Source organism: Haliotis rubra, unplaced genomic scaffold (genome assembly GCF_003918875.1).
Source record: "Haliotis rubra isolate DU_JTF1 unplaced genomic scaffold, ASM391887v1 Scf695, whole genome shotgun sequence".
Lineage (NCBI taxonomy): Eukaryota > Metazoa > Mollusca > Gastropoda > Lepetellida > Haliotidae > Haliotis > Haliotis rubra.
This window is the reverse complement of record NW_025767407.1, coordinates 246,759-273,595: the sequence shown is the minus strand read 5'-3', so window position 1 is coordinate 273,595 and position 26,837 is coordinate 246,759. Positions and strand designations below refer to the sequence as shown.

The window sequence follows — 26,837 nt, the reverse complement described above, 5'->3', positions numbered from 1 at the left end:
TCTATATCAGAAGCAAAATATGTTAATCATAACACTAAAGAAACAGATTAAAGCAACTGACTTGATGTAACATTAGAACACAAACATCTAAAATTGTTATTAACATCAAACCTTATACCACGTACAACTTCTAAAAAAAAATCTTAAACAGACTTAAAAATTAAGAAATATTTTCACTGTATTATGACACAAGTGTACTGATTTATTAAAGGTGAGACAAATAGGTATCATTTTAAATACATTATGAACTCAGATATTCCAAAGTTACTAAAATACTAACTTCTAGCACATCAACAAAAAATGTCCAAACAAAACACAGATGACTACCTTTAACTATAAACTAAATCTAACTAAATAAAAAGTAAATCTGTTTCTTTTGTATCATCTGTGCCAACACTGCTTGTGGCAACAAGCATAATACTCGATTCAATCAACAGAAAAACTGAAAGAAATATGATCTTGAGAACAAAGCAATAAAGGAAATAATGAAAATGCAAAGTGAATTAAACAGAAATGAGAACTAATATTTCTGTATCTTACCTATCCTTAGGAACATCTTCCTCTTTACCAGTGGGCGATGTGCTTGGTGACCGTGGACGACCGGACACACTTATCTTTGAGTCATACCTGGCCAGTCGCCCAGTAGTGGTGGAGTGAGGAACACCTAGCTGGTTCAAGATGCTCTGGATCTCACTGTAGTACTCTTTCTGCTCCCCCTGGTCCAGAGAACTGTAGGAACAAAGTACATTACGTTGTGTTTTAGATCTGCGTATACTGACATGACAATGTATGGTATGGATTTAGAACTTCTTTAATATTTACATCACCTTCCAACTTCTAAATGCCCATCAAGCATCTGGGTATACTGAGTATGCATGCCTGGATCTCGACTTTGTAATCCAAGATATGAGCCAAAGATTTCAAATGTTAAAATGTCCACACATCAAATACTAAATAACACCCACAGGAAAACAAAAGTAATTGTCCTAAAACATGGGATCAAACCAGATGTAATTCAAAAACCCAATTAATCCATGATAGAAACAATATGTTTCAATTGCAGCAAAGTAAAAATATTGCAAAGAAAAAAACACATAAAAAGAATTTTTTTTGTGATAAAATTTCACTAAACACTGTAGATAGTTGATGTTATATTCATGTCAATATGGAAAATGTTTGTAATTTCAGACAGAATCCAATGGAGAAGTATGATTTAAGATTTCCAAGCTATGAATCCCATATAGTGTTTTTCAAACAAATAACTGCATCATTCAAGGAAAAGGAGATCCCTGTGGTTGATTATAGAAATGGGCAATGATTCATATTAGAGCTGGTATTGGCATACAACCTGCGATACGATACTAACATTTTAGTCACGACGATATATTGCCAAAATATTGTGCACTGAAGCTGCGATACAATACAAATCCTGATATATGGGTGGCGATACAATATGTATCATGATACTAAAATCTTTAATTCTAACACCAACTATAAAACACCCTGAGATCAAAACAAAACCATTTTAAAGTATTTCGATAAATTCCACCAGCGTTTTCAAGCGATAACAATGTTCATTCGTGAGGAAGCAACGCAGATAATTATGTTTGTACCTTCACGGACTTTGTGAATGTTAATAACCCCGTAATAAAAAGTCAAAGCGACTAGTATCGGGCACTATGTCTGATACAGTTCTTGTACGGATGAATTTCATTACTCCGTGGAGCAGAGGACAGTAAGTGAGGGGTGGCTGACTCTCTGTAGTCTCAAACAAATGAGAGGAAAATCTAAATCCCGAGGAAGAAATAAAGGCGTGGAAATCAGAAACAGTTTTTCAGATTTATTCAGATTGTACACAAGCAGAAACGATCGGCGACTTGGGATCAACTGCACAGTGGGATCCATATATAGCATCGAGACACAAGAAAGTTCATTATCTGCGATGTTGTGCAGCTGATAACTGCTGGAGCAGGGCGAGTGGTCCAAACTGATGAGCCTTGAATATCCGTCACCGACACATCTCTGAGGTAATGAGGCGAAAATGCCGTGTCAGATCGTAAAACACCCCTCCATTATGGCGGTTAGCGAGCAGTTGCTATGCAGCGCCATAGTAGAAGCCAAAGCCCTGGTTTCATGAGGGTTGACTGCCGTAGGTGGTGGGTAAACCGCAAAGTGTCAGGCTCGCGATGGTATTGTAGCTCAGTAGCCATTATGAGTGTTGTCGCGAAAACTTCATGTGGAAGCCGTGACAAGGGTATAAATAGCCTCTTCGCCCGGGCGGCGGCTCTTTACGATATGCTTTAAGGTAAATGCGAAGTGCTCTGACTGGACAAAGAGACAGATCTTCAACATCTGCTGGACCCAATATGGTAGACAAAGCGGGATTGTAAAAGAGCGATCAGGTTGACCCGGCAAACTATAAAACACCCTGAGATCAAAACAAAACCATTTTAAAGTATTTCATCAAATTCCGTAGCGTTTTTCAATGTTCATTCGGAAACGAGATAATTATGTTTGTACACGGACTTTGTGAATGTTAATAACATGCGGGCACTATGTCTGATACAGTTCTTGACGGATGAATTTCCGAGAAAACGTTTACCTATGAAAGGAAAATAAGTATGTGCATATTTTAATCATCAAACAGAAGTAAGTATTTTTTTCTTAACAGATATCGCGATTCGGCAATAGTCAAAGCTGAATATCAATGTATCGTGGCCCATTTGAAGTATCGTATCGGGATATACGACAATGTAAAACTTTGTATCGATTCACTGTATCGGCGGGCCATGGATCGATGCATCGATGCGTATCGATGAATCGTCACAGCACTAATCCATATACATGTACCACCAGACAAAGTCACACTATCCTACAAGTCTCAGAGCCTGACCACAGAAAGCAGTCTCAGTACCATGATAATCATAAGCTCATTGCCTCATGGTGGAAATAACCAATTGCCCGACGTCCGAGTCCAGTGTTTTTTTCTGTTGGGCAAGCAAATTTGTATATCACACTGTACCGGTGTCCAGTTGACATTCCAATGTTAATTATGTTGTTTATTTAAAAAATCAGCAAGAAAACTGTCAGTATAGTGGAAAAATTATCAGGGCAAGTGACATTACATGTGCCACTGTACCGGGAGTACACTATCAATTTTAAAGTTATTTCCATCCCTGGCTCAAGTCAAAGTAAAGGAGATACGACTGTTTGTGAAAGCGAACCTGTTTATCAACGCTGGCAAAGGACCACCCTATGACACTGAGTTTGTTTGAAGGGATGATACAATCAAATTATACTCACACTTTAATCTTGCAAATCTTGTAGTAGATGGAAAGCTCTGGTGAATTCTTCACATCTTTATGAATCTTTGCAGATTCAACAAGCTGATGACGAACCTGAAAGCAGTAGACATGAAATACATATACCAGTTGACAAGAAGACATTATGACAGCTCTAATCTTATCCTGGAGAACTTAAATGTGTATTGGTTCTTGTATAAACATGAATGCAACAAACAAATTCTGTTTTGGCCATTAAGCACAGATGCTAGAATAAGACATGTCAAATGTTCCGATGATGACAGATGTGCAGAGAACCTGGCTAGCTATTCTCGAAACATTTGTAGCCCTACGAACTTCTTAAGCCCATTCTTAACACACAGGCTATGATCAAACTTAAGAATTCTTAGAGCTACGAATGTTTCGAGAATAAGGGCCCAGATTCTTAAGTCTTTGCTGCCGCTAATATGGCAAGACTATCATGTAAAATATCTGTGAAGTTTAGAATCTGGAATCTGTTTAGTTTTTTAGTTTGCTTTTATACATTCCAATAGACTGGTATTTGTCACTGTTGGATATCTTGAAAGAAGCATGTACTCCATCCTTACACCTGGAATTGTGTTGAAAGCTGTATGGAATTCAGTATTTTCAGATAGATTACTGCCCTTGGTGAGATGATAATACCCAAAGTCAGGATGTAAAAGGCCTTCCAGAACTGTCACATAAACATGATAGCAAAACTTCTTGACAATCAAACTATCTCTGGTGTAAAAAACTAAGGGAGGTAACTCTATACCACAGTTCCTGTTGGCCACTTCAACACTGAATATTTTACAAACGTTTCAGTCAGTTGCTGCCACTGACAGCTACGACAGACAAACTTTTGCCAGTCTGCACTGCCATGTAACAAAATCTCCATGCAGAAATATTTGTTTCATCCAGATTATCTGTATAGTTAGGAATGATTTTGAACCCTGTTGTGAGCATTAAATATTATTGTTCTTGTGTTCTTATAACCCCAATAGCTCCCAGAGTAATATTCAATCTCCAGGATGAAAGTTTAGGGCAACAAGAATGGCCTTCATTTTCCATTATCCTGATGAAAATAGCTGCTAAATGGCTATAAGAAACTCTTTTCACAGCTCTACTTGGCTTACCGTAATATGTGTTGTGGACCGTAATATCAACAAACACATGCAGGGGAATACTGCAATCAACATCCACTAAGGAGTTCCCTTGTTTCAGGTATTCAGATAGTGTATCCAAATAGTATCAAATTTTCACCTGACTTTTGACACGAGGGTCTTGACATTAGAATCACAATGTGCATGCTTAATTTTAAAACCTACAAATATATGATCATATATTGTGAGTACATGGACATATGTTATATGGCCTGTTACTTATTACTGTGACTTTGGGGAATCATCATGTAGCCCTTGGTGAATACAAACCACAAACTGTGTTTCAGTATTATTTGTGGATTATTCATTGATCCTGCATGATCATTTACTGATTTCACAATTTAGTATGGTATGATTTGTTGCGTTAAAGTCAGTTCTTCTTAAGCTTAAACTTCTACTCACCATGAGCCCAAACACCTGCTTGTAGAGTGATGGGACATTCTGTTTGATGAAACTGGCTGCTGCTGTAGCTATGTGGGAGGCATCCCCTCTCCTTCCTGCATCCAGGTGGCACTCGATCAAGGCACTACACCAAGCATTAAATACCATTACTTTGAACGATAACCTTGCATTTGCGTGACATATTAAGTACATTTTGTCGCCAGTGTGGATTCTGAATTGTCAACTTGCCGAATGGAAAATAGTGCTCTTTAGGGACTGCTCACACATAATATGGAGGATAGGAATTGATCTCAGGATAGTATCACATATAGCAACATTTCCCCCACCAACCCCAATACATGTTACAGGCGTGACCACTCTTGCTTAATATACAACCAATCAGTAATACAAACCTTAATAAAAAATGAATTAAAATCAAAACAAAATGGTATTAATTTTTCATGCCCCGATTCCACCACCTACCCTCAACTATGGTCACTCCACTTTTGCTCTGTATTTTTTTTGTCTTAAAATGATTTTTCATTTTTTAAAAAGATTTCCTGCTAAATAGGTCTCATCGAACATAGCACAGAAGCACTGAACAAGCACTTGAGTCACACACCTTGACCTAACAGAAGCAAAAGTTTATATTCCCATGACCTTAACTCCCATTTCCCCAAGCTCCAATATCATAAGAGAGAGATCAATCAGAATCATAAAAATATATGCTGATTCAGCTAGAATCAATGGTAAAACTGTCCTCACATCATCAACTGAGCCCTCCATTCATAGTCCTTGTCTTCAATATCATCCAGAGCTTTGACCACCTGATGTAGACTGCGAGCTAGGTACTGGCGAAAGTTGGGCTTAAGGAATGGACGACAAAACTGCCAGTACAATACCGAGGCATTGTACACCAGGAAATGGTATCTGCAAATATCATCGAGATGCCACTGTTTGACTCTTTTTTGAACAAATAAACAAGAATGTCTACATGAATTGAAGATGAGCATCTGCAGAAAAATGTCATCTGCATTTTAACAAAGTTAATCAAACTTGGGAAACACTCAAAAGTCAATGTTCACATAAATCACATTATTATGGATCTTTGTATATTATCTGAGTTGTGTCAATCATCTCTTTTCCCAAAGAAAAGAATACTTAAATATGATTCAAAATTAAGAAGACAGGGGACTTAAGCATAACCCTAATATAAAGTTTTAGTGGGTGCTGAGATTCAAATACTTTTGAAGATTCCTAAGGACTTCTAATAACTAGCACAGCAGAGTGTCCAGCAAAGCCTATCAATCACAGCAATAGAGTGAGTGAGTTAGTGAGTTTAGTTTTACGCCGCTCTCAGCAATATTCCAGCTATATGGCGGCGGTCTGTAAATAATCGAGTCTAGACAAAACAATCCAGTGATCAACGGCATGAGCATTGATCTGCGCAATTGGGAACTGATGACATGTGTCAAGCATAGTTGCCTTTTGTGGCAAGCATGGGTTGCTGAAGACCTATTCTACCCCGGATCCACAGCAATACACTGAGATAGTGCAGGGAAACAAATTATATGTACTAAGTAATAAACCTTGGAATAAATACCCTTTCTAATAACAGACTCAGTACTAATAGTGTTTCATATTACACAAGACAGGACAGGCAGGTGTTGTCTACCTTGATGTCTTCTTGGCAAAGGAAATTGCTTTCAGTAGGTACACGACAGCTTTCTCTAATTTTTCCTGAAACATAAAGACACAGATTAATTCAAATTCATGTATCATAAACAAACATATTAAGAGCAATATGTGAGACAAAATACAGACAGTTTCCTTAAGAAACAGATAGCTTGTCTGACAAATGAGGTTGTCAGGTGGTTGGGGAGATTTAGTGGATTTACAAACACATTATGATGCATGCAAACCACATAAACTGTTTAGGTCCAATGGTAAACTACATACGTCCATCATGAAATTTTCACTAATATTGAGATAAGATACATTTAACAACTTAATTGCGATAGTATAGCTGGAGTAAATATCACCACTGCAATAGCATTGTGAAATTATTGCAATTATTGTCAATTATTGCAGCAGTATTGTCATAAAACCCACTAAAAGGGTTGATAATTATAGTAAGCAATGCAATTTCTGATTAGTCAGCTTTCTTGACAAGCTTGGGTATGCATATTTTAATTGAACTGTTGCCAGGACTCCCCTCTGGGTCTTATGTTTAACATGTTTGAAGCACTCACTGGATTGTTTGCATTCTGTGGTGCAAGGAGTTGAGCCTGACATAAGTATGCTCGACAGAGGAACTGGTTTGGTGGTGGAGGCTTCATGAAGAACATCTTCAGACATTCTTTGGCCATGTCTGGCGAGCCATTTTGGAAGGCGATCTCAGCGCAGAGAACATACAGGTCACAACCAAATGCTTCTGGGGCATCCACAGCTGGTCTTGTTTCAGCAACATTCCGCAAGAGGCTATAAGCTTGTGTAAGAGAAGGGTTCCTCCCTGTTCCTATTTTGAAAATAAAAACATTAGTGCTATTAAAAACTCATTGTCTTTTCTTTATCATGATGGCATTGATCATGGCATAAACTAGAAAATACATTCATGGAACCCCTGATCTTTTATTGACCAATGCTGAAAGTGCATTAGTTGGTATTCTGAATTGTGGCACAAGAGACAAATTGTGGAACTTATGTCCGCAATAGTCAAATAACAACTGAACATCTTGACAGACTAAAAATATTTGTATAAAAGTGTTCTAATCATACTAATTTCTTTAGGTACCCCCATGAATTGCAGGGCTGGCTATTGGTCTGAACCACAGAGAAACAAATATTAGAACAGTAATAATTAATATGGTACCTACATGTTGATATGGTTAATAATATTTATCAAAATATCAAATATGAAAGTCTATGAAAAACTGCATCATTCGCTTCTGAAGTTCCAAGCATGACCATAACATTTTGCAATGACATCATGTGTTTTCGCTCACCTTGTCTTGCTATTTATGTCCACTGAACCTAGCACAGGCCATGTGATTTTCTTACAGCCAATATCAACACAAGCGAGTCATCTATCACTCAGGTTTTTGACCGCACTAAAACTTCCTTATACTATTTCTTGCAGTGGTGACTTATATCTTAGTGATCTCTATTTCAAACTGATATATTTCTCAAAACTTGATTAATTACGTTTTGACCATTGGTATTCAAATGTCACTTCATTTTGGATGCCAGTGTTTACTCGCACAATAATAATTTTGGTTGCGTCACACATATTGTAAATACTCGGATGGTGGTCTATTCCATAAAAACGTTGTCCTTAATAAGTCAGAGAAATGCTTTACAATTTTACATAAGCCATAACATTCAGATAAAAAAAAACCCCTTGTTTTACTGCTTGATTGTGAGCATTTTGTCACTCGTGCGGTAACGAGACAATGTTTGCTGACAAACAAGTTGCACATCTCACAGCTCATAAACTATCAGAAGAAAATCTCGACTCAAAGCGAACAGTTGTTGAGCGAAAACATGTGACGGTAAGATAGATCTACTAGATAAATAGAGATAATATATTTCAAAGATTTGTCAATCTATGGAAAGGATGTCATGTTATATTGTAGATCATCTGTAGAAAGGGTACGTTTTTAATTCATTGCATAGACATTCGTTTGTCTGTCAAAGTGTCATTTGAGGTCGAGCGTTGATACACATAATGTATCCAAACACAACTTCATAAGTTTGCAGGTGCTCGTGTCGTCTGACTGCTGTCAAAGGTAATATTGGCTGAGATTAAAGTTTACCTGCGTGCTTCTGGGCAGAAACGAGAAGTGTTCTTATGCTTGTGTCCATTTTCACTGCTTGATTAGTGTTGTCACTAATTACTGTATCATCATATCACATTAAACACTTGCATCGTTCTTTCTACTTCAATTCGAACGCCATGTTGTTAGACGCGAAGGCAAACAGGAAATGCGTTCGCAAAATATATAGTCCAAAAGATAAATGGTGTATGCAGAATATCTAAATCTTAAAACGAAAGACAAAAGTAAACCATATATATAGAGTATTTGATAGGAAATGGGAAATAAATATTTCCCCTTAATTTCTCAGATATTCAGCATGTGTATGAAAATGTTCATAATGTATTTCTACGCACTAAAGTGACAAGTCGCGTCATGGCAACAAGCAGGTACGCCTTCCCATGATGCAATGTGACAGCTGTCAAAATGGCGGCCTCCACACAATGTTTTGAAACTTGAAAGTGGGCTCCCTTACTGGTGTATACCCCCCGGATTAATGCATTTTAGCCAAGGTGTCATTGCCACATTTTGTTATCATTAATCTGTGTTGATTATAAAGAATACCCTGCTGCATGTGCTGTCATGCTGATACTGCAAGACATTCAACGATAAGTTGCTGAGACATTGATTCTAAGCGTTTGTTTTGTGCACAGTATCTTCAGAAGTTGAAATGGCTAGTTCTGGTAGTGCGAAGGGCCGGACTAGCTCACATGGATCGGCAGGGTCCCAGGGGTTCACGCACTCCTCCAACAAGTGCTGGAAAGGTCCCAGTTAAAAAATCAGCCAGTGCCAGCAACGCTGATGCAGCAAGAAAACCATTGAAACCGTCTCGTCCATCGGATCGACTAAACCCGAAAACCGTTGATCCTGTAAGCTGGAAGGATTGTCAGGCATTTTTGACATTTTAAGTTCAATTGTGTTGTATTAAGTATAATGCTTTTATTGAGTTGTTACTTATACAACCCGTGAAGGTCCGGGTTAGAATATTGATCTTCAGTAACCCATGCTTGCCGTGAAGGTCCGGGTTAGAATATTGATCTTAAGTAATCCATGCTTGTCATAAGAGGAGACTAACAGGACTGGGTGGTCAGGCTCGCTGACTTGGTTGACACATGTCATCGGTTCCCAATTGGCCAGATCGATGCTCATGCTGTTGATCACTGGATTGTCCGGTCCAGACTTGATTATTTACAGACCGCTGCCATGTAGCAGGAATATTGCTGAGTGCGGCGTAAAACTAAACTCACTCAATGTGACTGATACACCCTAGTCCCGTCCAGCAGATATAACTAGATGACTTAGCACTATACCAAGGTGTGCACTGCCTGTAGGCCTTGGCTGGAATATGAGTTTATTTATATGAACTATTATACACCCTTGATCTGGATCTATCCCGAAGAAAAATATATTTCACCCACACCAATTCACATATGATACACCAGGGCTCCAGATAAGGGCCGTATCGGCGTATGTACGGATATAAAATATGCACGATACGGTAGGAAATAATTTAGAAAACGTAGCAGAAATGCACCACAGCAATGGTGTACGGTCTTAAAATCATTTACAGACGTATTCATCTGAAAAGGTATTGTTTTATTGTTTATTGACCTGTTTACACAAGAGTAGAAATGTTGTGGTGCTTATGAAACGAAACACAAGACTACTGATACGCCTTTAAATTGCATTCAGTACTCTAAATGTACTCTTAAAATTTTTTCCAGTACTCCTATATTGAAAACATAAGGAGTATGTACTCCTGATGTTGAAAAAGTATCTGGAGCCCTGAGACACCATTAGTAATTTTAATATGGTTTAGAAAATTCCCCATTCAGGCAAATCCCCATGAAATATTTGGATCATATTCCCACCAATACAATGACAGTTCCCCACACTCTACCAGAACTGTTTTTACCACTTACAGTGTTACACTATGTAGACAATGGCAGATTTGAAGGGTGATGGAATGAGGTTGTTTTTGCATGTGATTGGGTGGCTTCCTTTCTTAGCATTTTCAATAAAGGAACTAAAACATAATGTCTTGTAACAGTTCACTTTTCTCTGATGTGGACTTTTATGGTGGTCATTGTTAAAATTGTTCATATCAAAGAAAACATTGGATATCAGTTATGATATGTGCAATTGGCATACAGTCAGTATACAGTCAGTTAGCCTGACCACCCAGTCCTTTCAGTTACCTCTTGTGACAACATGGTTTGCTAAAGACCAATTTGTAATAGCCCATTACTGTTAACTGCATCGTGTGACAGGTTGCTGAAGATTAATTATGTTAATCCTTAACCTAAGTTTCAACTTTCACAGGAATGTTTAACTCCAGTAAATAGATATAGCCTTGCTTATTCATGGGTACATTCATTTACTAAAATTATGAGGATACACCCTTCTAGCATGTTGTGTGGTAATCTGTATTATGAAGTTATGGGCATACTTAAATATAATTTCTATGACATATACCGGTACATGATGTTCTTGCAGTTTGCCAATTCAAAGAAGAATATGTCAGCCTTTGCGTCAGTGTATTCCAGTGGAGGCCTTCCATGCAGGTGAGAAGATCACTGTTGTTTACCTTGATGTGTCATCTGACTGCCATTTTCTACTTCTTTAACCATGTTGTTTTGAAGAGTTTGTCAAATTAATTCATTACAGAAATTTGAATCACTTGTGTAATATATGAAAATATCATTAAGTATCAACTTTGGTTCTTCCACCATTACTCTTCTTCAAAAGTTTATGTAGACATGAACTAGTTCCACATCAGATAAATGCAATGTTGAAGCACTAAGATGAATTTGACAATGTGATACCTGGTTCATCTTTGTTGCGGATGGCAGGGTAGCCTAGTGGTTAAAGCGTTCGCTCGTCACGCCAAACACCCGGGTTCAATTCCCCACATAGGTACAATGTGTGACGCCCAGTGTCCCCCGGCTGTGATATTGCTGTAATATTGCTAAAAGCAGGGTAAAACTAAACCCACTCACTCCTCTATGTTGCTTTAATGTCTTTTTCAGTCATACTTAACCCATGTCATAATGTTTGGGTCAGGGATCCTTGTGCTGCAGGACACTTGCTGTGCCTGTAGGAGAACTGATATTAAGTTGGTCATTCTGGTAATGTACTTTGTTTCAGACTGGTCCATGGCAGTGTGAAGCACAAGATAGCCTGGGACAGTCCACCAGATAATGTACAGTTTGATCCTGTCCTAGTCACATTAGCAGAGGTGATTATCTGTGGTCTGAAACATTGGAATGTCTTGTTAGAGTAGTAGGGGCGTTCCATATTACTCACATTAGCAGAGGTGATTATCAGTGATCTGAAACATTGGGATGCCTTGGTAGAGTAGATGGGACGTTCCATATTACTCACATTAGCAGAGGTGATTATCAGTGATCTGAAACATTGGGATGCCTTTGTACAGTAGTAGGGGCGTTCCATATTACTCATGTTAGCAGAGGTGATTATCTGTGGTCTGAAACATTGGGATGCCTTGGTAGAGTAGTAGGGCGCCATATTACTCCATATTATCTGTGGTCCGAAACATTGGGATGCCTTTAGCAGTAGGGCGCTGATTATCTTATCAGTGGTCTGAAACATTGGGATGCCTTGGTAGAGTAGTAGGGCTGTTCCATATTGCTCCACGTTAGCAGAGGTGATTATCTGTGGTCTGAAACATTGGGATGCCTTGGTAGAGTAGTAGAGGCAGGAGGTGATTATCTGTTCCATATTAGGTAGTCATGCCTGTTCCATAGAGGTGATTATCAGTGATCTGAAACATTGGAATGCCTTGGTAGAGTAGTAGGGCGTAACTCACCTGAGCAGTGGATTCCTTGGTAGGGCTGCCCATATTACTCACGTTAGCAGAGGTGATTATCAGTGATCTGAAACATTGGAATGCCTTGGTAGAGTAGTAGGGGCGTTCCATATTACTCACGTTAGCAGAGGTGATTATCAGTGATCTGAAACATTGGGATGCCTTGGTAGAGTAGATGGGGCGTTCCATATTACTCACATTAGCAGAGGTGATTATCAGTGATCTGAAACATTGGGATACCTTTGTACAGTAGTAGGGGCGTTCCATATTACTCATGTTAGCAGAGGTGATTATCTGTGGTCTGAAACATTGGGATGCCTTGGTAGAGTAGTAGGGGCGTTCCATATTACTCACGTTAGCAGAGGTGATTATCTGTGGTCTGAAACATTGGGATGCCTTGGTAGAGTAGTAGGGGCGTTCCATATTTCTCACGTTAGCAGAGGTGATTATCAGTGATCTGAAACATTGGAATGCCTTGGTAGAGTAGTAGGGGCGTTCCATATTACTCACGTTAGCAGAGGTGATTATCAGTGATCTGAAACATTGGAATGCCTTGGTAGAGTAGTAGGGGCGTTCCATATTACTCACATTAGCAGAGGTGATTATCAGTGATCTGAAACATTGGGATGCCTTGGTAGAGTAGAAGGGGCGTTCCATATTTCTCACGTTAGCAGAGGTGATTATCAGTGATCTGAAACATTGGGATGCCTTGGTAGAGTTATAGGGTAGCTCTGTGTTACTTATGTTAGTAGAGATGATTATCAGTGATCTGAAACATTGGGATGCCTTGGTAAAGTAGTAGGGGCGTTCCATATTACTCACGTTAGCAGAGGTGATTATCAGTGATCTGAAACATTGGGATGCCTTGGTAGAGTTATAGGGTAGCTCTGTGTTACTTACGTTAGCAGAGGTGATTATCAGTGATCTGAAACACTGGGATGCCTCGGTAAAGTAGTAGGGGCGTTCCATACTTAATTACGTTAGCAGAGGTGATTATCAGTGATCTGAAACATTGGAATGCCTTGGTAAAGTAGTAGGGGTTCCATATTACTGCATATTATGGACTTTGATCTGCAGAGGTGATTATCATGGTGAAACATTGGGATTCTTTGGTAGAGTAGTAGGGCGTTCCATATTACTCATGTTAGAAGAGGTGATTATCTGTGATCTGAAACATTGGGATGCCTTGGTAGTAGTATATTACATATTACTCACATTAGCCTTGGTAGAGGTGATTATCAGTGATCTGTGGTCTGAAACATTGGGATGCCTTGGTAAAGTAGTAGGGTGTTCCATATTACTCACCGTTATCAGAGGTGATTATCACTGATCTGAAACATTGGGATTCTTTGGTAGAGTAGTAGGGGCGTTCCATATTACTCACATTAGCAGAGGTGATTATCTGTGATCTGAAACATTGGAATGCCTTGGTAGAGTAGTAGGGGCGTTCCATATTACTCACATTAGCAGAGGTGATTATCAGTGATCTGAAACATTGGAATGCCTTGGTAGAGTAGTAGGGGCGTTCCATATTACTCACGTTAGCAGAGGTGATTATCAGTGATCTGAAACATTGGAATGCCTTGGTAAAGTAGAGTATGGACATATTAAAGGCTCAGTTACTCGCGTTAGCAGAGGTGATTATCAGTGATCTGAAACATTGGGATGCCTGGGTAGAACAGTTAAAAGGTTCTGTTTAACTCACGTTAGGACAGTTAATTGCCACCAGTAAAGATCCGGGTTAGAATTGGTCTTCAGCAACCCATGCTTGTCGCCAGAGGCGACTAACAGGATCGATGGATGGTCAGGCTCTCTGACTTGGTTTACATGTTACATTCCATTTGCATAGATGGATGCTTATGCTGTTGATCACTGGATTGTCTAGTCCAGACACGATTATTTACCACCATATAGCTGGAATATTGCTGAGTGTGGCATTAAACAACAACAAAAACCCAGCTGATTACTGTTGTCTGAAACATTGGAATGCCAGAGTACAGTAGTAGGGACATTTCACATGCATCTCATCCACAGTGATGTATAACACTACAGTCATGCTCAACTGGTTTCAAGCGAGCTGATCACAATATATATCATGTGTGTTCATCGTTGAAGCATTGATGAACATGAATTATAATATACATTGTTGGAATGAAAAATTGAGGGTTTTTTTCTTCTTTTGGAGTAATCATTGATTTGATTGCATGGTTTCAGTTTATGGAGGTAGTCACAGTTGGCTCAGTGTTATAAGGGTTTTGTATCACCTAAACAGAGTTTAGAGAGTTTATATTCCTCAGTCTTGCAAATATCCACTGATTGTGGCTTTAGGTCCAACCTGTGAAGATCCGGGTTAGAATTGATCTTCAGTAACTCATGCTTGTCGTAAGAGGCGACCAACGGGATCGGGTGGTCAGGCTTGCTGACTTGGTTGACACATGTCATCTGTTTCAATTTCGAAGACCGATGATCATGCTTTTGATCACTGGATTGTCTGGTCGGGACTCGATTATTTACAGACCACCGCCATATAGCTGGAATATTGCGTAGTGCGGCGTAAAACTAAACTCACGCACTCGCTTTAGGTCCAATATCGCCTGGAACATTGTCCTTTGTCAGCACCATACCTATGTTTGGAGATCTGTGTCTCGTGCTTCTGGCTCGAACTGAAATGCTATGTTTCTGATCAAACTGTAATTGAGCCAAACACTTGTTGAAAGCCCTCCTTTATTTTCTATTTCAGGGTTTAAGAGAAACTGTTCACCCATACACATTTGTCTCATGTGCTGGATTTAAGGAGTTGTTAGAAGTCCAAGACTCGGGTGATAAGGCAGCTCCTCTCTTACCAAAGTTGGCGCCGTCACTAAGAGCAGCACTGGTAAACAGTATAGCAAATATGATGATTTATACAATTTGAATTTGTAGTTACATCTGGGACCAATACGAAAATGTTCCATATGCAATGGTATAAGGCTCTATACTGAAACATCAGATCATACTTAGGGGTGAAATGGTATACCATAGTATTAGAAGATCCGCAGCATTTTACCTTCGGTTCAGTATACCGTAATGCCATTCCAAAATTCAGTATTTTCGTTTTTGTACTGTCAATTCTATCTAGTCATAAAATGACAGTTTGTTAATTCAGAATAATAAAGATTGTGGTTATTTTTTTCCTTGTTATTAAACAATGTAAGGTTTGGCTCATACTATATATGGATAGGATAGTGCTCAGACTATATGTAGAGACCAATCTAGACAACCCCTCCCCTCCCCTCTCCTCTTTTCTGTGAACAAAATTAGACATGAACATTCAACTGAAATGGTCTTTTGCTCAGTTGGGGCGGTGGGGTAGCCTAGTGGTTAAAGCGTTCACTTGTCACGTCGAAGACCTGGGTTTGATTCCCCACATGGGTATAATGTTTGAAGCCCATTTCTGGTGTCCCTTGCTGTGATATTGCTGGAGTATAAGCTAATAGATTTCTGACGGACAGTCTAAATTTGCATCTAGCAAGCCCGATGGTCTGGTAAAAACTTTACATAAAAACAAACAACCTTAAGGTGATTACACAGCACACTTGATGTGTACGATGTCGTCTTGTTTCAGGCTCACAGTGATGCAGGTGTATTTGAGAGGTCACTTGATGCCCTTCAGCAGCTCAGTAACTCTGTGGGACCAGCACTGAATCCACACCTCAAAAACTTGCTGATGCCAGTGAGTGGATCTTGTATAACACTAAAGGAGCTCTCTCTATGATAACATAATACCAGTAGTAATGGGTCGTGTTGGGCTGTTGTGACAGTTCTGGAAGGCCTGACTTGGGATCTTATCCTGATTTGGGGTCTCATCTTCTTGCCTGGGAGGAATTCTATGCTGGTTGGTTGGTTTGTTGTTTAATGCCGCACTCAGCAATATTCCAGCTATATGGCGTCAGTCTGTAAATAATAGTCTGGGACAGACAATCCACTGATCAACAGCATCAGCATCGATCTATGCAGTTGGGATACGATGACATGTGTCAACCAAGTTAGCCAGCCTGACAACCCGACCCTGTTATTCACCTCTTACAATAAGCATTGGGCAGTTATGGGTAAAACTCATGCGCAGATGTGCAGAACCTTTGCACTTTTTTATATTTTTCCTTATCCTGACTCATGCTCTTTTGCTTGTCTTCTTCTTCTTGCGAACATAGTGGAACACTTGTTTCTCCCTAACTGAAGCTCCCTTCAATGTTAAATCACTAATTAGTACTCACCAAGAGTTGCCTCCCTCTTCCAAAATGCGCGGGAAAGGAGGCGCCACCTCTTCCCTCATGCCTCACTCTCTCCTTCTTCGCCCAGTGAGCAGGATGTGAGAGCGCCTGTGTCTCCCTACGGCACTATATCCTTTGATTATTCTTACTTAGTTACCTTTACAAGTGTCTTATAGAGGTTTAGCTAGTATCCTTTTAACAATATGGTTTAATATTTATTCATATTTACTCATATTTACTACTGTTTATTCATGGGACGCCGTGATTGTTCAGTAGATTACGTTGATGAAAAATCTGTACTGTTTGCAAGCTACGTTTTTCTGCTGCTGATCCGCATTTAATATGCCCTAGCTGTTCTGTACCATGTTCTTTCAGTTCAGGTTGCAGTTTTTGCAATAATTTATATAATTCTGCATTTAACAAATATTTACTTTTGCATCTTGTGGCGCTTTAGCAGATAGAGTCACGTAAGCTGTATCCAGGCATGGATATGCGGCTGAATCCCTCTCAAGTCAACTGCTGTCGGATGATCCCCTCCCGTCTGGTGTTCCGCTGGAGTTCTCTTGGAGGAGAGGCATGGGATGCAGTCCGCCGTCTCCAAGAAGCGACCTGCATCACCAGACATCCAGTCGTCGCAGTCTAGACTAAGAGGGCATCTACATCTCAGTGCAGACTCCGCACCCCCAGGGCAGCATCTACCACCAAGGGGAAGCCAGCGCAGACCGCACGAACTTTCTCGGCCGAGATTGTTCCCGTCGCAGAACAGGGCCTGTATGATGAGCAGCCGCTCATCATTCCCGAGGTTCATCACAAGAAACGACCGGTATCAGCTACAGTGATGTCAGCGCAGATCCACAATCAGCTCGATGTATCAACAATGATGACTGATGAGCTTCCCATGGGTCCCGTCGCCACCAACGCAGATAGGGGCAGCGCGTCTACAACCGCGCAGATGATGTATAGACACCATCCTCTACCCAGAGAAGGCTACACACCCTTAGATGACGACAACTCTACGGGGATGTCTGGCGCGAGACTACAAGAACTTTCTCTGCCGAGATTGTTCCGTTGACGGTACAGGGACTCTCCGATGATCAACCGATCATCTTCCCAGAGGTTCATCACATGTACACCAGTCACCTTGGTGAAGCGCATCTCCACGGTACCGAGGTATCTACGATGACAACAGATGAGCGTCCTGTGGACGGCGCCGCTATCAGCGCCAGAAAGGACAGCTACTACTACCACCGCGAGACCTTCAAACCGGGGACTTTATGCAGGAGATGATCAGCGTTACGGCCTGGAGAAGAAGTCACAGCCCACAACGAGGTCCCGAGCCTTCGCTGAAGGTTCCAACGCAGACGTCGTCTCTGAGGGACCCTTCATCAACGTGACATCTGGCAGCAGATCTACACTACAGGCCAGCCATCCTGCGGCGGACACAGACGATCAGCACTCAACCATCCGAAGGAGGAATCGCCATCCCGGATACAGAATCGGACGACCAGCGTTATGGCGTTCGCTCGTGGAAGGCGCCCAAGAAATGGAATCAGCGTTAGCGAAGGCATTAAGGAAGGAAATCTTCCATCCCGGATACAGAATTGGACGACCAGCGTTCGCGAAGGCGTTCGCGAAGGACCAGTCGCCATCCCCAAGAAATGGAATCAGCGTTCGCGAAGGCATTCGCGAAGGAGAATTCTTCCATCCCCGGATACAGAATTGGACGACCAGCGTTCGCTAAGGTGTTCGCAAAGGACCGGTCACCACTCCCCAAGTGCGGATGCAGATGAGCCTTCGCGAAGGCCTTTGCGAAGGACGTCAGCTACAGGCACAGTTCGTTGGACTATTCACCACGTCGATCTCCTCGCCGATTTTCACGCAGATCCCCACACAGGTCTCCGCGCAGGTCTACGCGCAGGTCTCCATGAAGGTCTTCACGCAGGTTGTCACACAGGTCTCCAGCGAAGCAGAGACATCGCAGTACTTCGTCTCTCAACTGTACGCCGCATGCCATCTACAACGCAGAAACGCCGCAGTACTTACATTCTCAACAGAACGCTATATGTCATCACCGAGCCTGCGCGAAGGTATTCGCACAGGCCATCCACAAGGCAGAGACGTCGCAGTACTTAACTTCTTAACAGAACGCTACTTATAGTCTACAAGCTGCGAAGGAGGGCCGCTATATCTTCAGAGACTGTCAACAGATGAAGAGCCTAATAAAGGATCTTCAGACAGACTACCTACATCAAAGGGCATCAACGGCCTCGCGGATCATCACGAAATCACCATTTCATTATATATTTGCCAGGTAGGCAATTCCGGACTACTGAGACAATTATCTACATGCAAAGCCATACAGTCACACCAAGCCGACCACCATGCAGATCACTTCGCCAGATCATCAAGGTTATTCAACTAGGACCGGCAGTAAGCGTCATCCTAGAAGGGAAAAATCTTCAGCGTTACACACTGAAGATAGGTAATACAGTACAAAGAGAGTACTTTTGTCAGAATTCATCACTAGCTTCCGGATCTTCAGACGGAATCCAGAACGGGATTCACATAGATTGATATATCTACATTAGAAGATTCATGGCCTTATACAGATCTTCACCTTCGTACAGATCTGCAGACATTCTCAATGACGGGATTCAACAGCAGCCTTGCTACATCGAGATAAATACATAATCGTCAATGATTCCCTGAGAAAAAATTTACAACAAGTTCAGCATTAATTCTACAATTACGACGCTTCATTGATGTATGCAGTGTACAAGCTGACAAAGTGAAAGTTCAATTGAGCCTATGTATAAGGACGACGGCATTATCTTCAAGACTGAAGTAGACAGCCTCCCCAGCATCGATATTCACGCGTTTACCATTTAACCCTCGACACATGTGGTCACTCGTGTAACCTCGGAAAGCTACGGACAAGACCGACGATTGATCAGATATCAACGACGGCACTAGATTCTACAAGGATCTTTTTCCTGCTACACCGGCGACATCACAGCGCGGCTACCCTACAGAATCAAAATGCTTTGTTTTGATTGGACCACGAAGGACAACGCCCTGCGCAGAGATCGAACGTAGTTCACAGATCAAGACATGGGTTACAAGTGACAATAACATGTCAGCGAGCGAGCAACGCCTCCATTACAGTCCAGTTAGACTCGACCTTCGTGATTTGGCTGCCTTCATGGGGTTAGAGACCTCCCCTGTCATCATTGAAGACGAGGGCGCGGCAGCCAGGCGATTTTTACATAGTTTCAACGATGACAGTCACAGAGTCGGCCATCACTTCATTTCCTTACAGACACGGTAAGGATGTCAAGATCGTAGGATATAGATACAAGTTCTTGTATCTCAAGCACTACTCTCTCCGTTTTTACTATGAAGTGGCGAAATCTGTTGGTTTTTCTCACGTCAGCACAAGACATGACATGCAAAGAGAATTACAACTACGCCCACTAATGGTTTTCATGAATGTACAACCGGACGATCCGGACAGATTATTACCTCAGACCTCATCTACTTTGGTGGACCAGGAGGTCGAATGTTTGCGAAGGCATCTATTTAACAGAGCGGAGTTCAAAACCCATCTCTATGTAGGCGCGTGTCGCTCAAGGTTGGGGAGCTCATCTCCCCAACCAGACGGCATCAGGGTTATGGAACCAGCAAGAGGGCAAGCTGCACATAAACATGCTAGAAATGAAAGCAGTAATCAGCCCTACTACATTGGAGCACCATTCTACAGAATGCGCATCTAATGATTCACACTGACAACTCAACAGTGGCGTTTTATATAAACAAACAAGGCTCAACGAGATCATTGAACCTATTGACTCTATGCTTTCAACTGTTCGATCTAATCGGCGATCTCAACATACATGTCAGAGCATGTCACATTCCTGGAACCAAGAATGTACTAGCAGACGCTCTCTCGCCCACATCTACCGTCACCGACAGAATGGATGCTCCATACAGAAATCTTTGCACAGATTATCAAAGGAAATAGGAGCTCGGCTAGAAGACCTATTATTCGCCACTTTCGCTTCAACAATCAGCTAACAACATTAGTATCACCAGTCCCAGATCCACAAGCGTGGCAGCGGGCCGCACTAAGCATATCCTGGGAAGGCCTCAACGCGTCGCGGCGTTTCCAGCGCTTATTCCAAGGTGTTACAGAAAATCAGACAAACTCAGAGCCTCCAACTGATTTTGGTCGCTACCCTACTGGCCAGCGAGAACGTGGTTTCCCATTCTAATTCAAGAAATCGGACAACCAACACTACAACTACCAAAGCGCTTTGAATCTACTAGTACATCCTCACACCAAACAAGCGCGACGAAACCCAGAAGCATTCCAACTTCAATGTATTGACTGTATTAAAAGTGTGTCTAAACAAGAGGGTTATTCAGCCAGAGCGCGAAAGCAGTCAGCTTGCTTTTACGCCAATTCTTTACGCCAACTTGTATGACGACAAGTGGCACAGTTTTGAGACATGCTAAAAAGGGATTTACAGCTAGAAATGCTACACATCCACAAGTGGCGGACTACCTGTGTTACCTACGACAAACTAAACGTCTAAAAGGCTCGACATTGTCAACATATCACGCAGCTCTAAGTTCTGTGATAACTATGAGAACGGGTGTCAAGTTAACGAAAACGCCGGAGTTACTGGCCTTACTACGTTCATTCCGATTGGAGGATCAGAAACAGAGATTTCGCGCTCCAGCATGGGATCTAAATACCGGGATTTTCCGGAAAGCCGCCCACTCAATAATTCGCCCATGGGCTCTTATTTTAGGTGGGCGATTATATGGGGTTAAAACTTATTTTTTCATTACTGCTATTTAGAAATATAATTCACAGTAAACTTCGTTATTTATGTGTCAGAGGTCATTGTTCATTGTAGATGGATATAAACGTGTAGGAAAATAAATTTAACAACACCTATATAGGTATTCCGTCTTTGACACAGGATATTACGTGTCCGTTTGACACATCTTCATTTTACACTAATGGTTAAAATAGCTTGATTTAATTGAAAAATCTTCATTTACATTACATTACCTAACGTTATTGCTATGTAGAGTCGAACCGTCATTTTATGTTCATGCATTTAGAGGCACACCGCTTTCAAAGCGACATAAAAAACTTACGGTGTGATGTTTTGATGACCTAGAAAGATGGTGGCTTTCAATAAGCCAATCAGATTAGCTGACACAAAAGCATTGGCGTAATTCCAAATAAGGGCATATTGTCCAACCCACTTCTAGTACTGCTTGAATGAAAAGCAAACACACACGTGCATCTCTTGTTTTTACCAATTGTTTTTACAAATAAATTATCACTGTACCGGTAATCATCAGTGTCTGTATAATTAATTGCAGTTGCAGTCTCAAAAACGAATTTATTGTTATCGTCCCCCACAGGTGTGTACACGTTATGTAAACAGTTGGAGAAGAGTTGATTAGTGATCAAATGTACCGGTACTTAATTGTTATAAACACGTAGCTTACACTTGGAATATATGTCGGGCAAAACCTACACATTTTCATTCCTGACAATGGCGACAGAAGAATACTGGTTCAGCGAAACGTATCCAGCGGTCATACACCATTAGTGACAAATTAGATGCCGTTAAGCGAGTGAAAGAACTTTCTGGTAATTTATCTGCTGCTTCAAGAGAGTTGGCGATCGATAGGAAACGTTTACGGTAATGGTGTTCAAAAGAATCTGAACTAACAAACACACCAGATAAAAAGAGACGCAGATTTGTTGGTGGTGGTCGAGGACCGAAACACAGGGATTTGGAGACTGACCTTTATCAATGGGTTGTAGATCAACGTGCTAACAAACTGATCGTTAATTATCGCCGTTTAAGAGAGAAGGCATTAACAATGGCTAAAGAACTTGGCATCAAAGCTGTGGAATTCAAGTGTTCTGACAAGTGGATCTACAACTTCATGAAGCGTAACAAACTGTCAGTGAGGAAGATAACACACGCTGGTCAAGCAGACAATAAATCTCATGGGAGAGAAGGCACAAATTGCCAGCGATTATTTAGACAGCATCCCTGCAGTAACTTCAGATATGGACGCTGACCAGATATACAATATGGATGAAACACCCGTGTATGTTGATATGTTGAGTTCAACAACTATAGATTTTGTTGGAAACAAAATGTTGATGCAAGTCACTGTGGTGCTTTCTGGCGTTTTACTGCCGTGCTGTGTGTGAATGCTGCTGGTCGGTTATTGAAGACAATGATTATCCTTAAAGGATTGAAAATGTGCCAAAGGTGAACTTACCAAAGAATGTTTATTTGACAGTAGCTACTAAGGGATCAATTAATTATGAACTGATGAAATTGTGGATTAACACAGTGTTTGGACAACGATCTGCTCAGTTGTTTCATATCCAACCTGCTGTGCTGTTTATGGATGAATGCTCAGCTCACAAGAAGGCCGAACTTCTTGATGCATTCAAGCGACGAAAAACTGTTGTAAAATTGATCCCTCCTAAAACAACATCTTACCTGCAGCCACTGGATGTCTCAGTCAATGGACCGTTTAAGAAAGCACTTCGTGTCCAATGGACGGATTGGTTTGCAAATGGCGAAAAGGAGTATACAAACAAAGGTTATCGCGGGAAACCATCCTACCAGCGAATAGTGGATTTCGTTAAGCCAGTGCTGTGGCCACACTGAACAAGGACACAATAGTCAGAAGTTTTGAATGTTGTGGAATTGTGCCCGTGGTCGGACAGTGGCCCTTGACCGGCTGAACACTTTCGACTACGTGATGTCTTGTCTGGCCTTGAAGTACCCGTAGAAGACGAAGAAGACCAAGCGGTCGAAAATGAAATTCCGGAGGTAGATTTTGACATGGCAACCAATGAAGAAATCCAAGCCATCTTCGATAGTGATGATGAGCTGGACGTCTTTGAAGGTTTTGAAGACACTGACATTTAATTTTAAGGAACTGATCAGACAAATCAGGGCTCCAGCAAACGGCAACTTCTGTGATAAACAATCACAATTTGTAATTGTCTAAATAAATCTTAAAATAAATAAATAAATCTTTATTCAAGGAAATGTTGTTATCATTAAAAAGTACATAATGTATGTCACATGTTCTGTCTGTCCCGTCTTGTAGCGTATGTAAACAACTGCATGACCTATAACCCTCTACATTACAATATTGGTACCGTAACATTGTAAGGTTAAATTTGATTGGCTGACAAATTTGACAGCAGCTTTCTGATTGGATGATAGTCACATGCTTACAAAATGGCTGATGATCAAGTTTCGGTTTACGAAGAGGCAAGATGACTGCCTTGATTTCGTGAATTATTAGGTATGTTTTAACTGTCACAAGATAAGCCCAGGGTATATTGGCAACACATTTTTCAGATAAATAAATAATGTTATGACTACTACATGTTGAATTGCGAAGATTTCATTTTGGCAACATTTTGCGTGCATCTACACGATATCTAATCAGGATGAAACTCGACAGTGAGTCGATTTTAGTTCCCGACTATTGAATTATTTTATTTCTGAATTATCGCCCGGGCGGTTATATGGTCCATTTTTGTCCCCAAATTTTCCCCAAATTTCCGTTTTACAGCCCTGGGCGGCTTTCCGGAAAATCCCGGTATAGTGCTCCAACACCTCACAAGTGAGGCCTATGAACCACTGGAATCAACAACCTTTGAATTTCTGTCACAGAAAACATTGTTCCTGTTATCCCTAGCAACGGCAGCCAGGATGTCAGAAATTCACGCTCTAGATTATGAGAGAATACGTTTTGACGACAATCTAAACATAGTGCATATGGGACTGCGATGGGATTTTATCGCCAAGAATCTATTGCCAGGTCAACCAGACAGATTATTCCATGTTCCTGCACTCTTCTCAATTCTCGGACCTCAAGATACGCTTGACCTATCTCTATGTCCAGTCAGAGCACTCAAAATCTATCTACAACGATCCAAAACGAGGCGACGACAACTCAAGTGGTTATTCATCCCTCTATCGACAGCGACTCAGACCGAAGTCTCGTATTCACCATATCGATATGGATCAGAACTGTCATACTTCGTGCCTACAAGGCTGCAGGACTCGACCCTCCAAGAGCATCTAATCCCCAGGAAATCAGAGCACTGGCTTCCACACTCGCTCTACACGGAAATTGCTCGTTGAATACCATTATGGAGGGCTGCTTTTGGAAATCCGACATGGTGTTTGCTAACCACTATCTGAGAGATATCACCACCGAGGACGTCTCAGGTATTCACCATTTCGGTCCCATGGTCCTCGCACAGCAGTTGACAGTCCCTCGTAGACGATGAGACATAGTCTCACGAGATTATTCTGTATATATCATACCAGTATCATATAGCTTATAACTCTACGGAGTTTTGTGCTAATTATATACATATCTTAAGTCTACATTAGTCTTAAGCCCAGTACTGATGTTTAATGTACATTGGGTCGCTTCTCCACTTTGGAGTCGCTTTTTATACCATTATTACTATTATCATAGTATCTAATTATTGTAGTACCCCCATCTATGGCAGCTGGTAGAACTTATGTTTTATAACAGCAGGAATTATCCTAATTACAGTGCCATTATGAAGTTCCCGTAGGGGGTTATTACTTATATATATAAATCACTAATTATTTAAATCCAAAGTATTCTGTTCCCACCTCCGTTTCCTCAGAGGATTCTACAAGAAGAGCATGAGTCAGGATAAGGAAAAATATGTAATTTTTCTGAATAAAATTGATATTTTATACTTATCCTGACTCATGAGGTAAGCCCTCCCATCCTCCCCACATAACACTTTGGATTTCCCTGTAAATTCAAGTGTTGGGCTCGTTAAACAGGAGAGAGTGAGGCATGAGGGAAGAGGTGGCGCCTCCTTTCCCGCACATTTGGAAGAGGGAGGCAACTCTTGGTGAGTACTAATTAGTGATTTTACATTGAAGGGAGCTTCAATTAGGGAGATACAAGTGTTCCACTATGTTCGCAAGAAGAAGAAGACAAGCAAAAGAGCATGAGTCAGGATAAGTATAAAATATCAATTTTATTCAGAAAATTACATATTTGATTAACATAAACTTCTGTCATGCTTAGGTATCCAAAAAGATGATGGACAAAAAATACAAAGAAAAGTGTACAGACATCTTACAACAACTGGAGCAGAATGGAGGGAGGGTGAGACACACTTTCACTTGAGAACCTTCATGTTACTATGGTTACAGGACAGTTGTTTTCATGTTAACTCACTTATTCAGTGCATTGGGGTAGCCTTGTGGTTAAAGCAAACGCTCGTCATGCCGAAGACCTGGGTTCGATTCCCCACATGAGTGCAGTGTGTAAAGCCCATTTCTGGTGTCCCCTGCTGTGATATTGATGGAACATTGCTAAAATTGGCATAAAACTAACTCACTCACTCACTCACTCACTCACGCTCATTGACAGTTGATCTACATGGTTGAAGCAGGTAAAAAATTATTTTGATAGTTTCACTACAGATAAGGAAAAATACATCCACTGCTGACTTGTTATGGTAATCGCTACCCAACATTCATTATTCATTACCCAATATTTGCGATATGTATCATATTTGTCTCATACTGGTTTCGTTGCCGCTGTAAATTCAACCATTGACGTCTTGATTTCATCATCCATATTGCTTCATCAACAATGGAAATCTTTTTATAGCTACTATAGTCCATTTTGAATATTGATTGTGATGTGAAATCATACATGAATCATGTATTTATGATTTTGACAATGTTTTATATAAGCTTTAACATGCATATTTCTTTTTGTATTTTCCAGGAGGTTCTACCAATAATCAAGTCCAAAGTACCAACGTATTCATCTATTTATGGATAAAACATTGATAATTGTTTGTACATAATATTACAGATATATATATTTATATCAAACTGACTTGACAATTGTGGTTTGTTGTTCTTTCATATTATGGCACATGTATTGCTTACATGGGTCTCACACATGACCATGACATATTATTGTTATTATCATTGTTGTGGTTGTTTTGGTTGTTG

At 40.7% G+C, this 26,837-nt stretch overlaps 2 protein-coding genes across 2 annotated transcripts in view; one reads left to right on the top strand and one right to left on the bottom strand.

Annotated features, from left to right (window-relative positions):
• LOC124258502 (cilia- and flagella-associated protein 46-like) overlaps positions 1 to 8,805 on the bottom strand; it is an 88,164-nt gene extending 79,359 nt beyond the window's left edge. Inside the window, 7 exon segments of the mRNA XM_046692574.1 lie at positions 541 to 729; positions 3,304 to 3,398; positions 4,868 to 4,991; positions 5,612 to 5,776; positions 6,522 to 6,586; positions 7,099 to 7,364; positions 8,662 to 8,805. Of these exon segments, the coding sequence (XP_046548530.1) occupies positions 541 to 729; positions 3,304 to 3,398; positions 4,868 to 4,991; positions 5,612 to 5,776; positions 6,522 to 6,586; positions 7,099 to 7,364; positions 8,662 to 8,710 (953 nt within the window). The 5' untranslated portion in view covers positions 8,711 to 8,805.
• A 245-nt stretch (positions 8,806 to 9,050) lies between these two features.
• On the top strand, positions 9,051 to 26,718 carry LOC124258508 (PACRG-like protein). Its single transcript, XM_046692577.1, is given in 8 exon segments — positions 9,051 to 9,388; positions 9,390 to 9,530; positions 11,158 to 11,225; positions 11,809 to 11,899; positions 15,231 to 15,365; positions 16,095 to 16,202; positions 25,894 to 25,974; positions 26,605 to 26,718. Coding segments are annotated over 8 exon segments (738 nt in total). The 5' UTR covers positions 9,051 to 9,331; the 3' UTR covers positions 26,662 to 26,718.
• Positions 26,719 to 26,837: the final 119 nt, after the last annotated feature.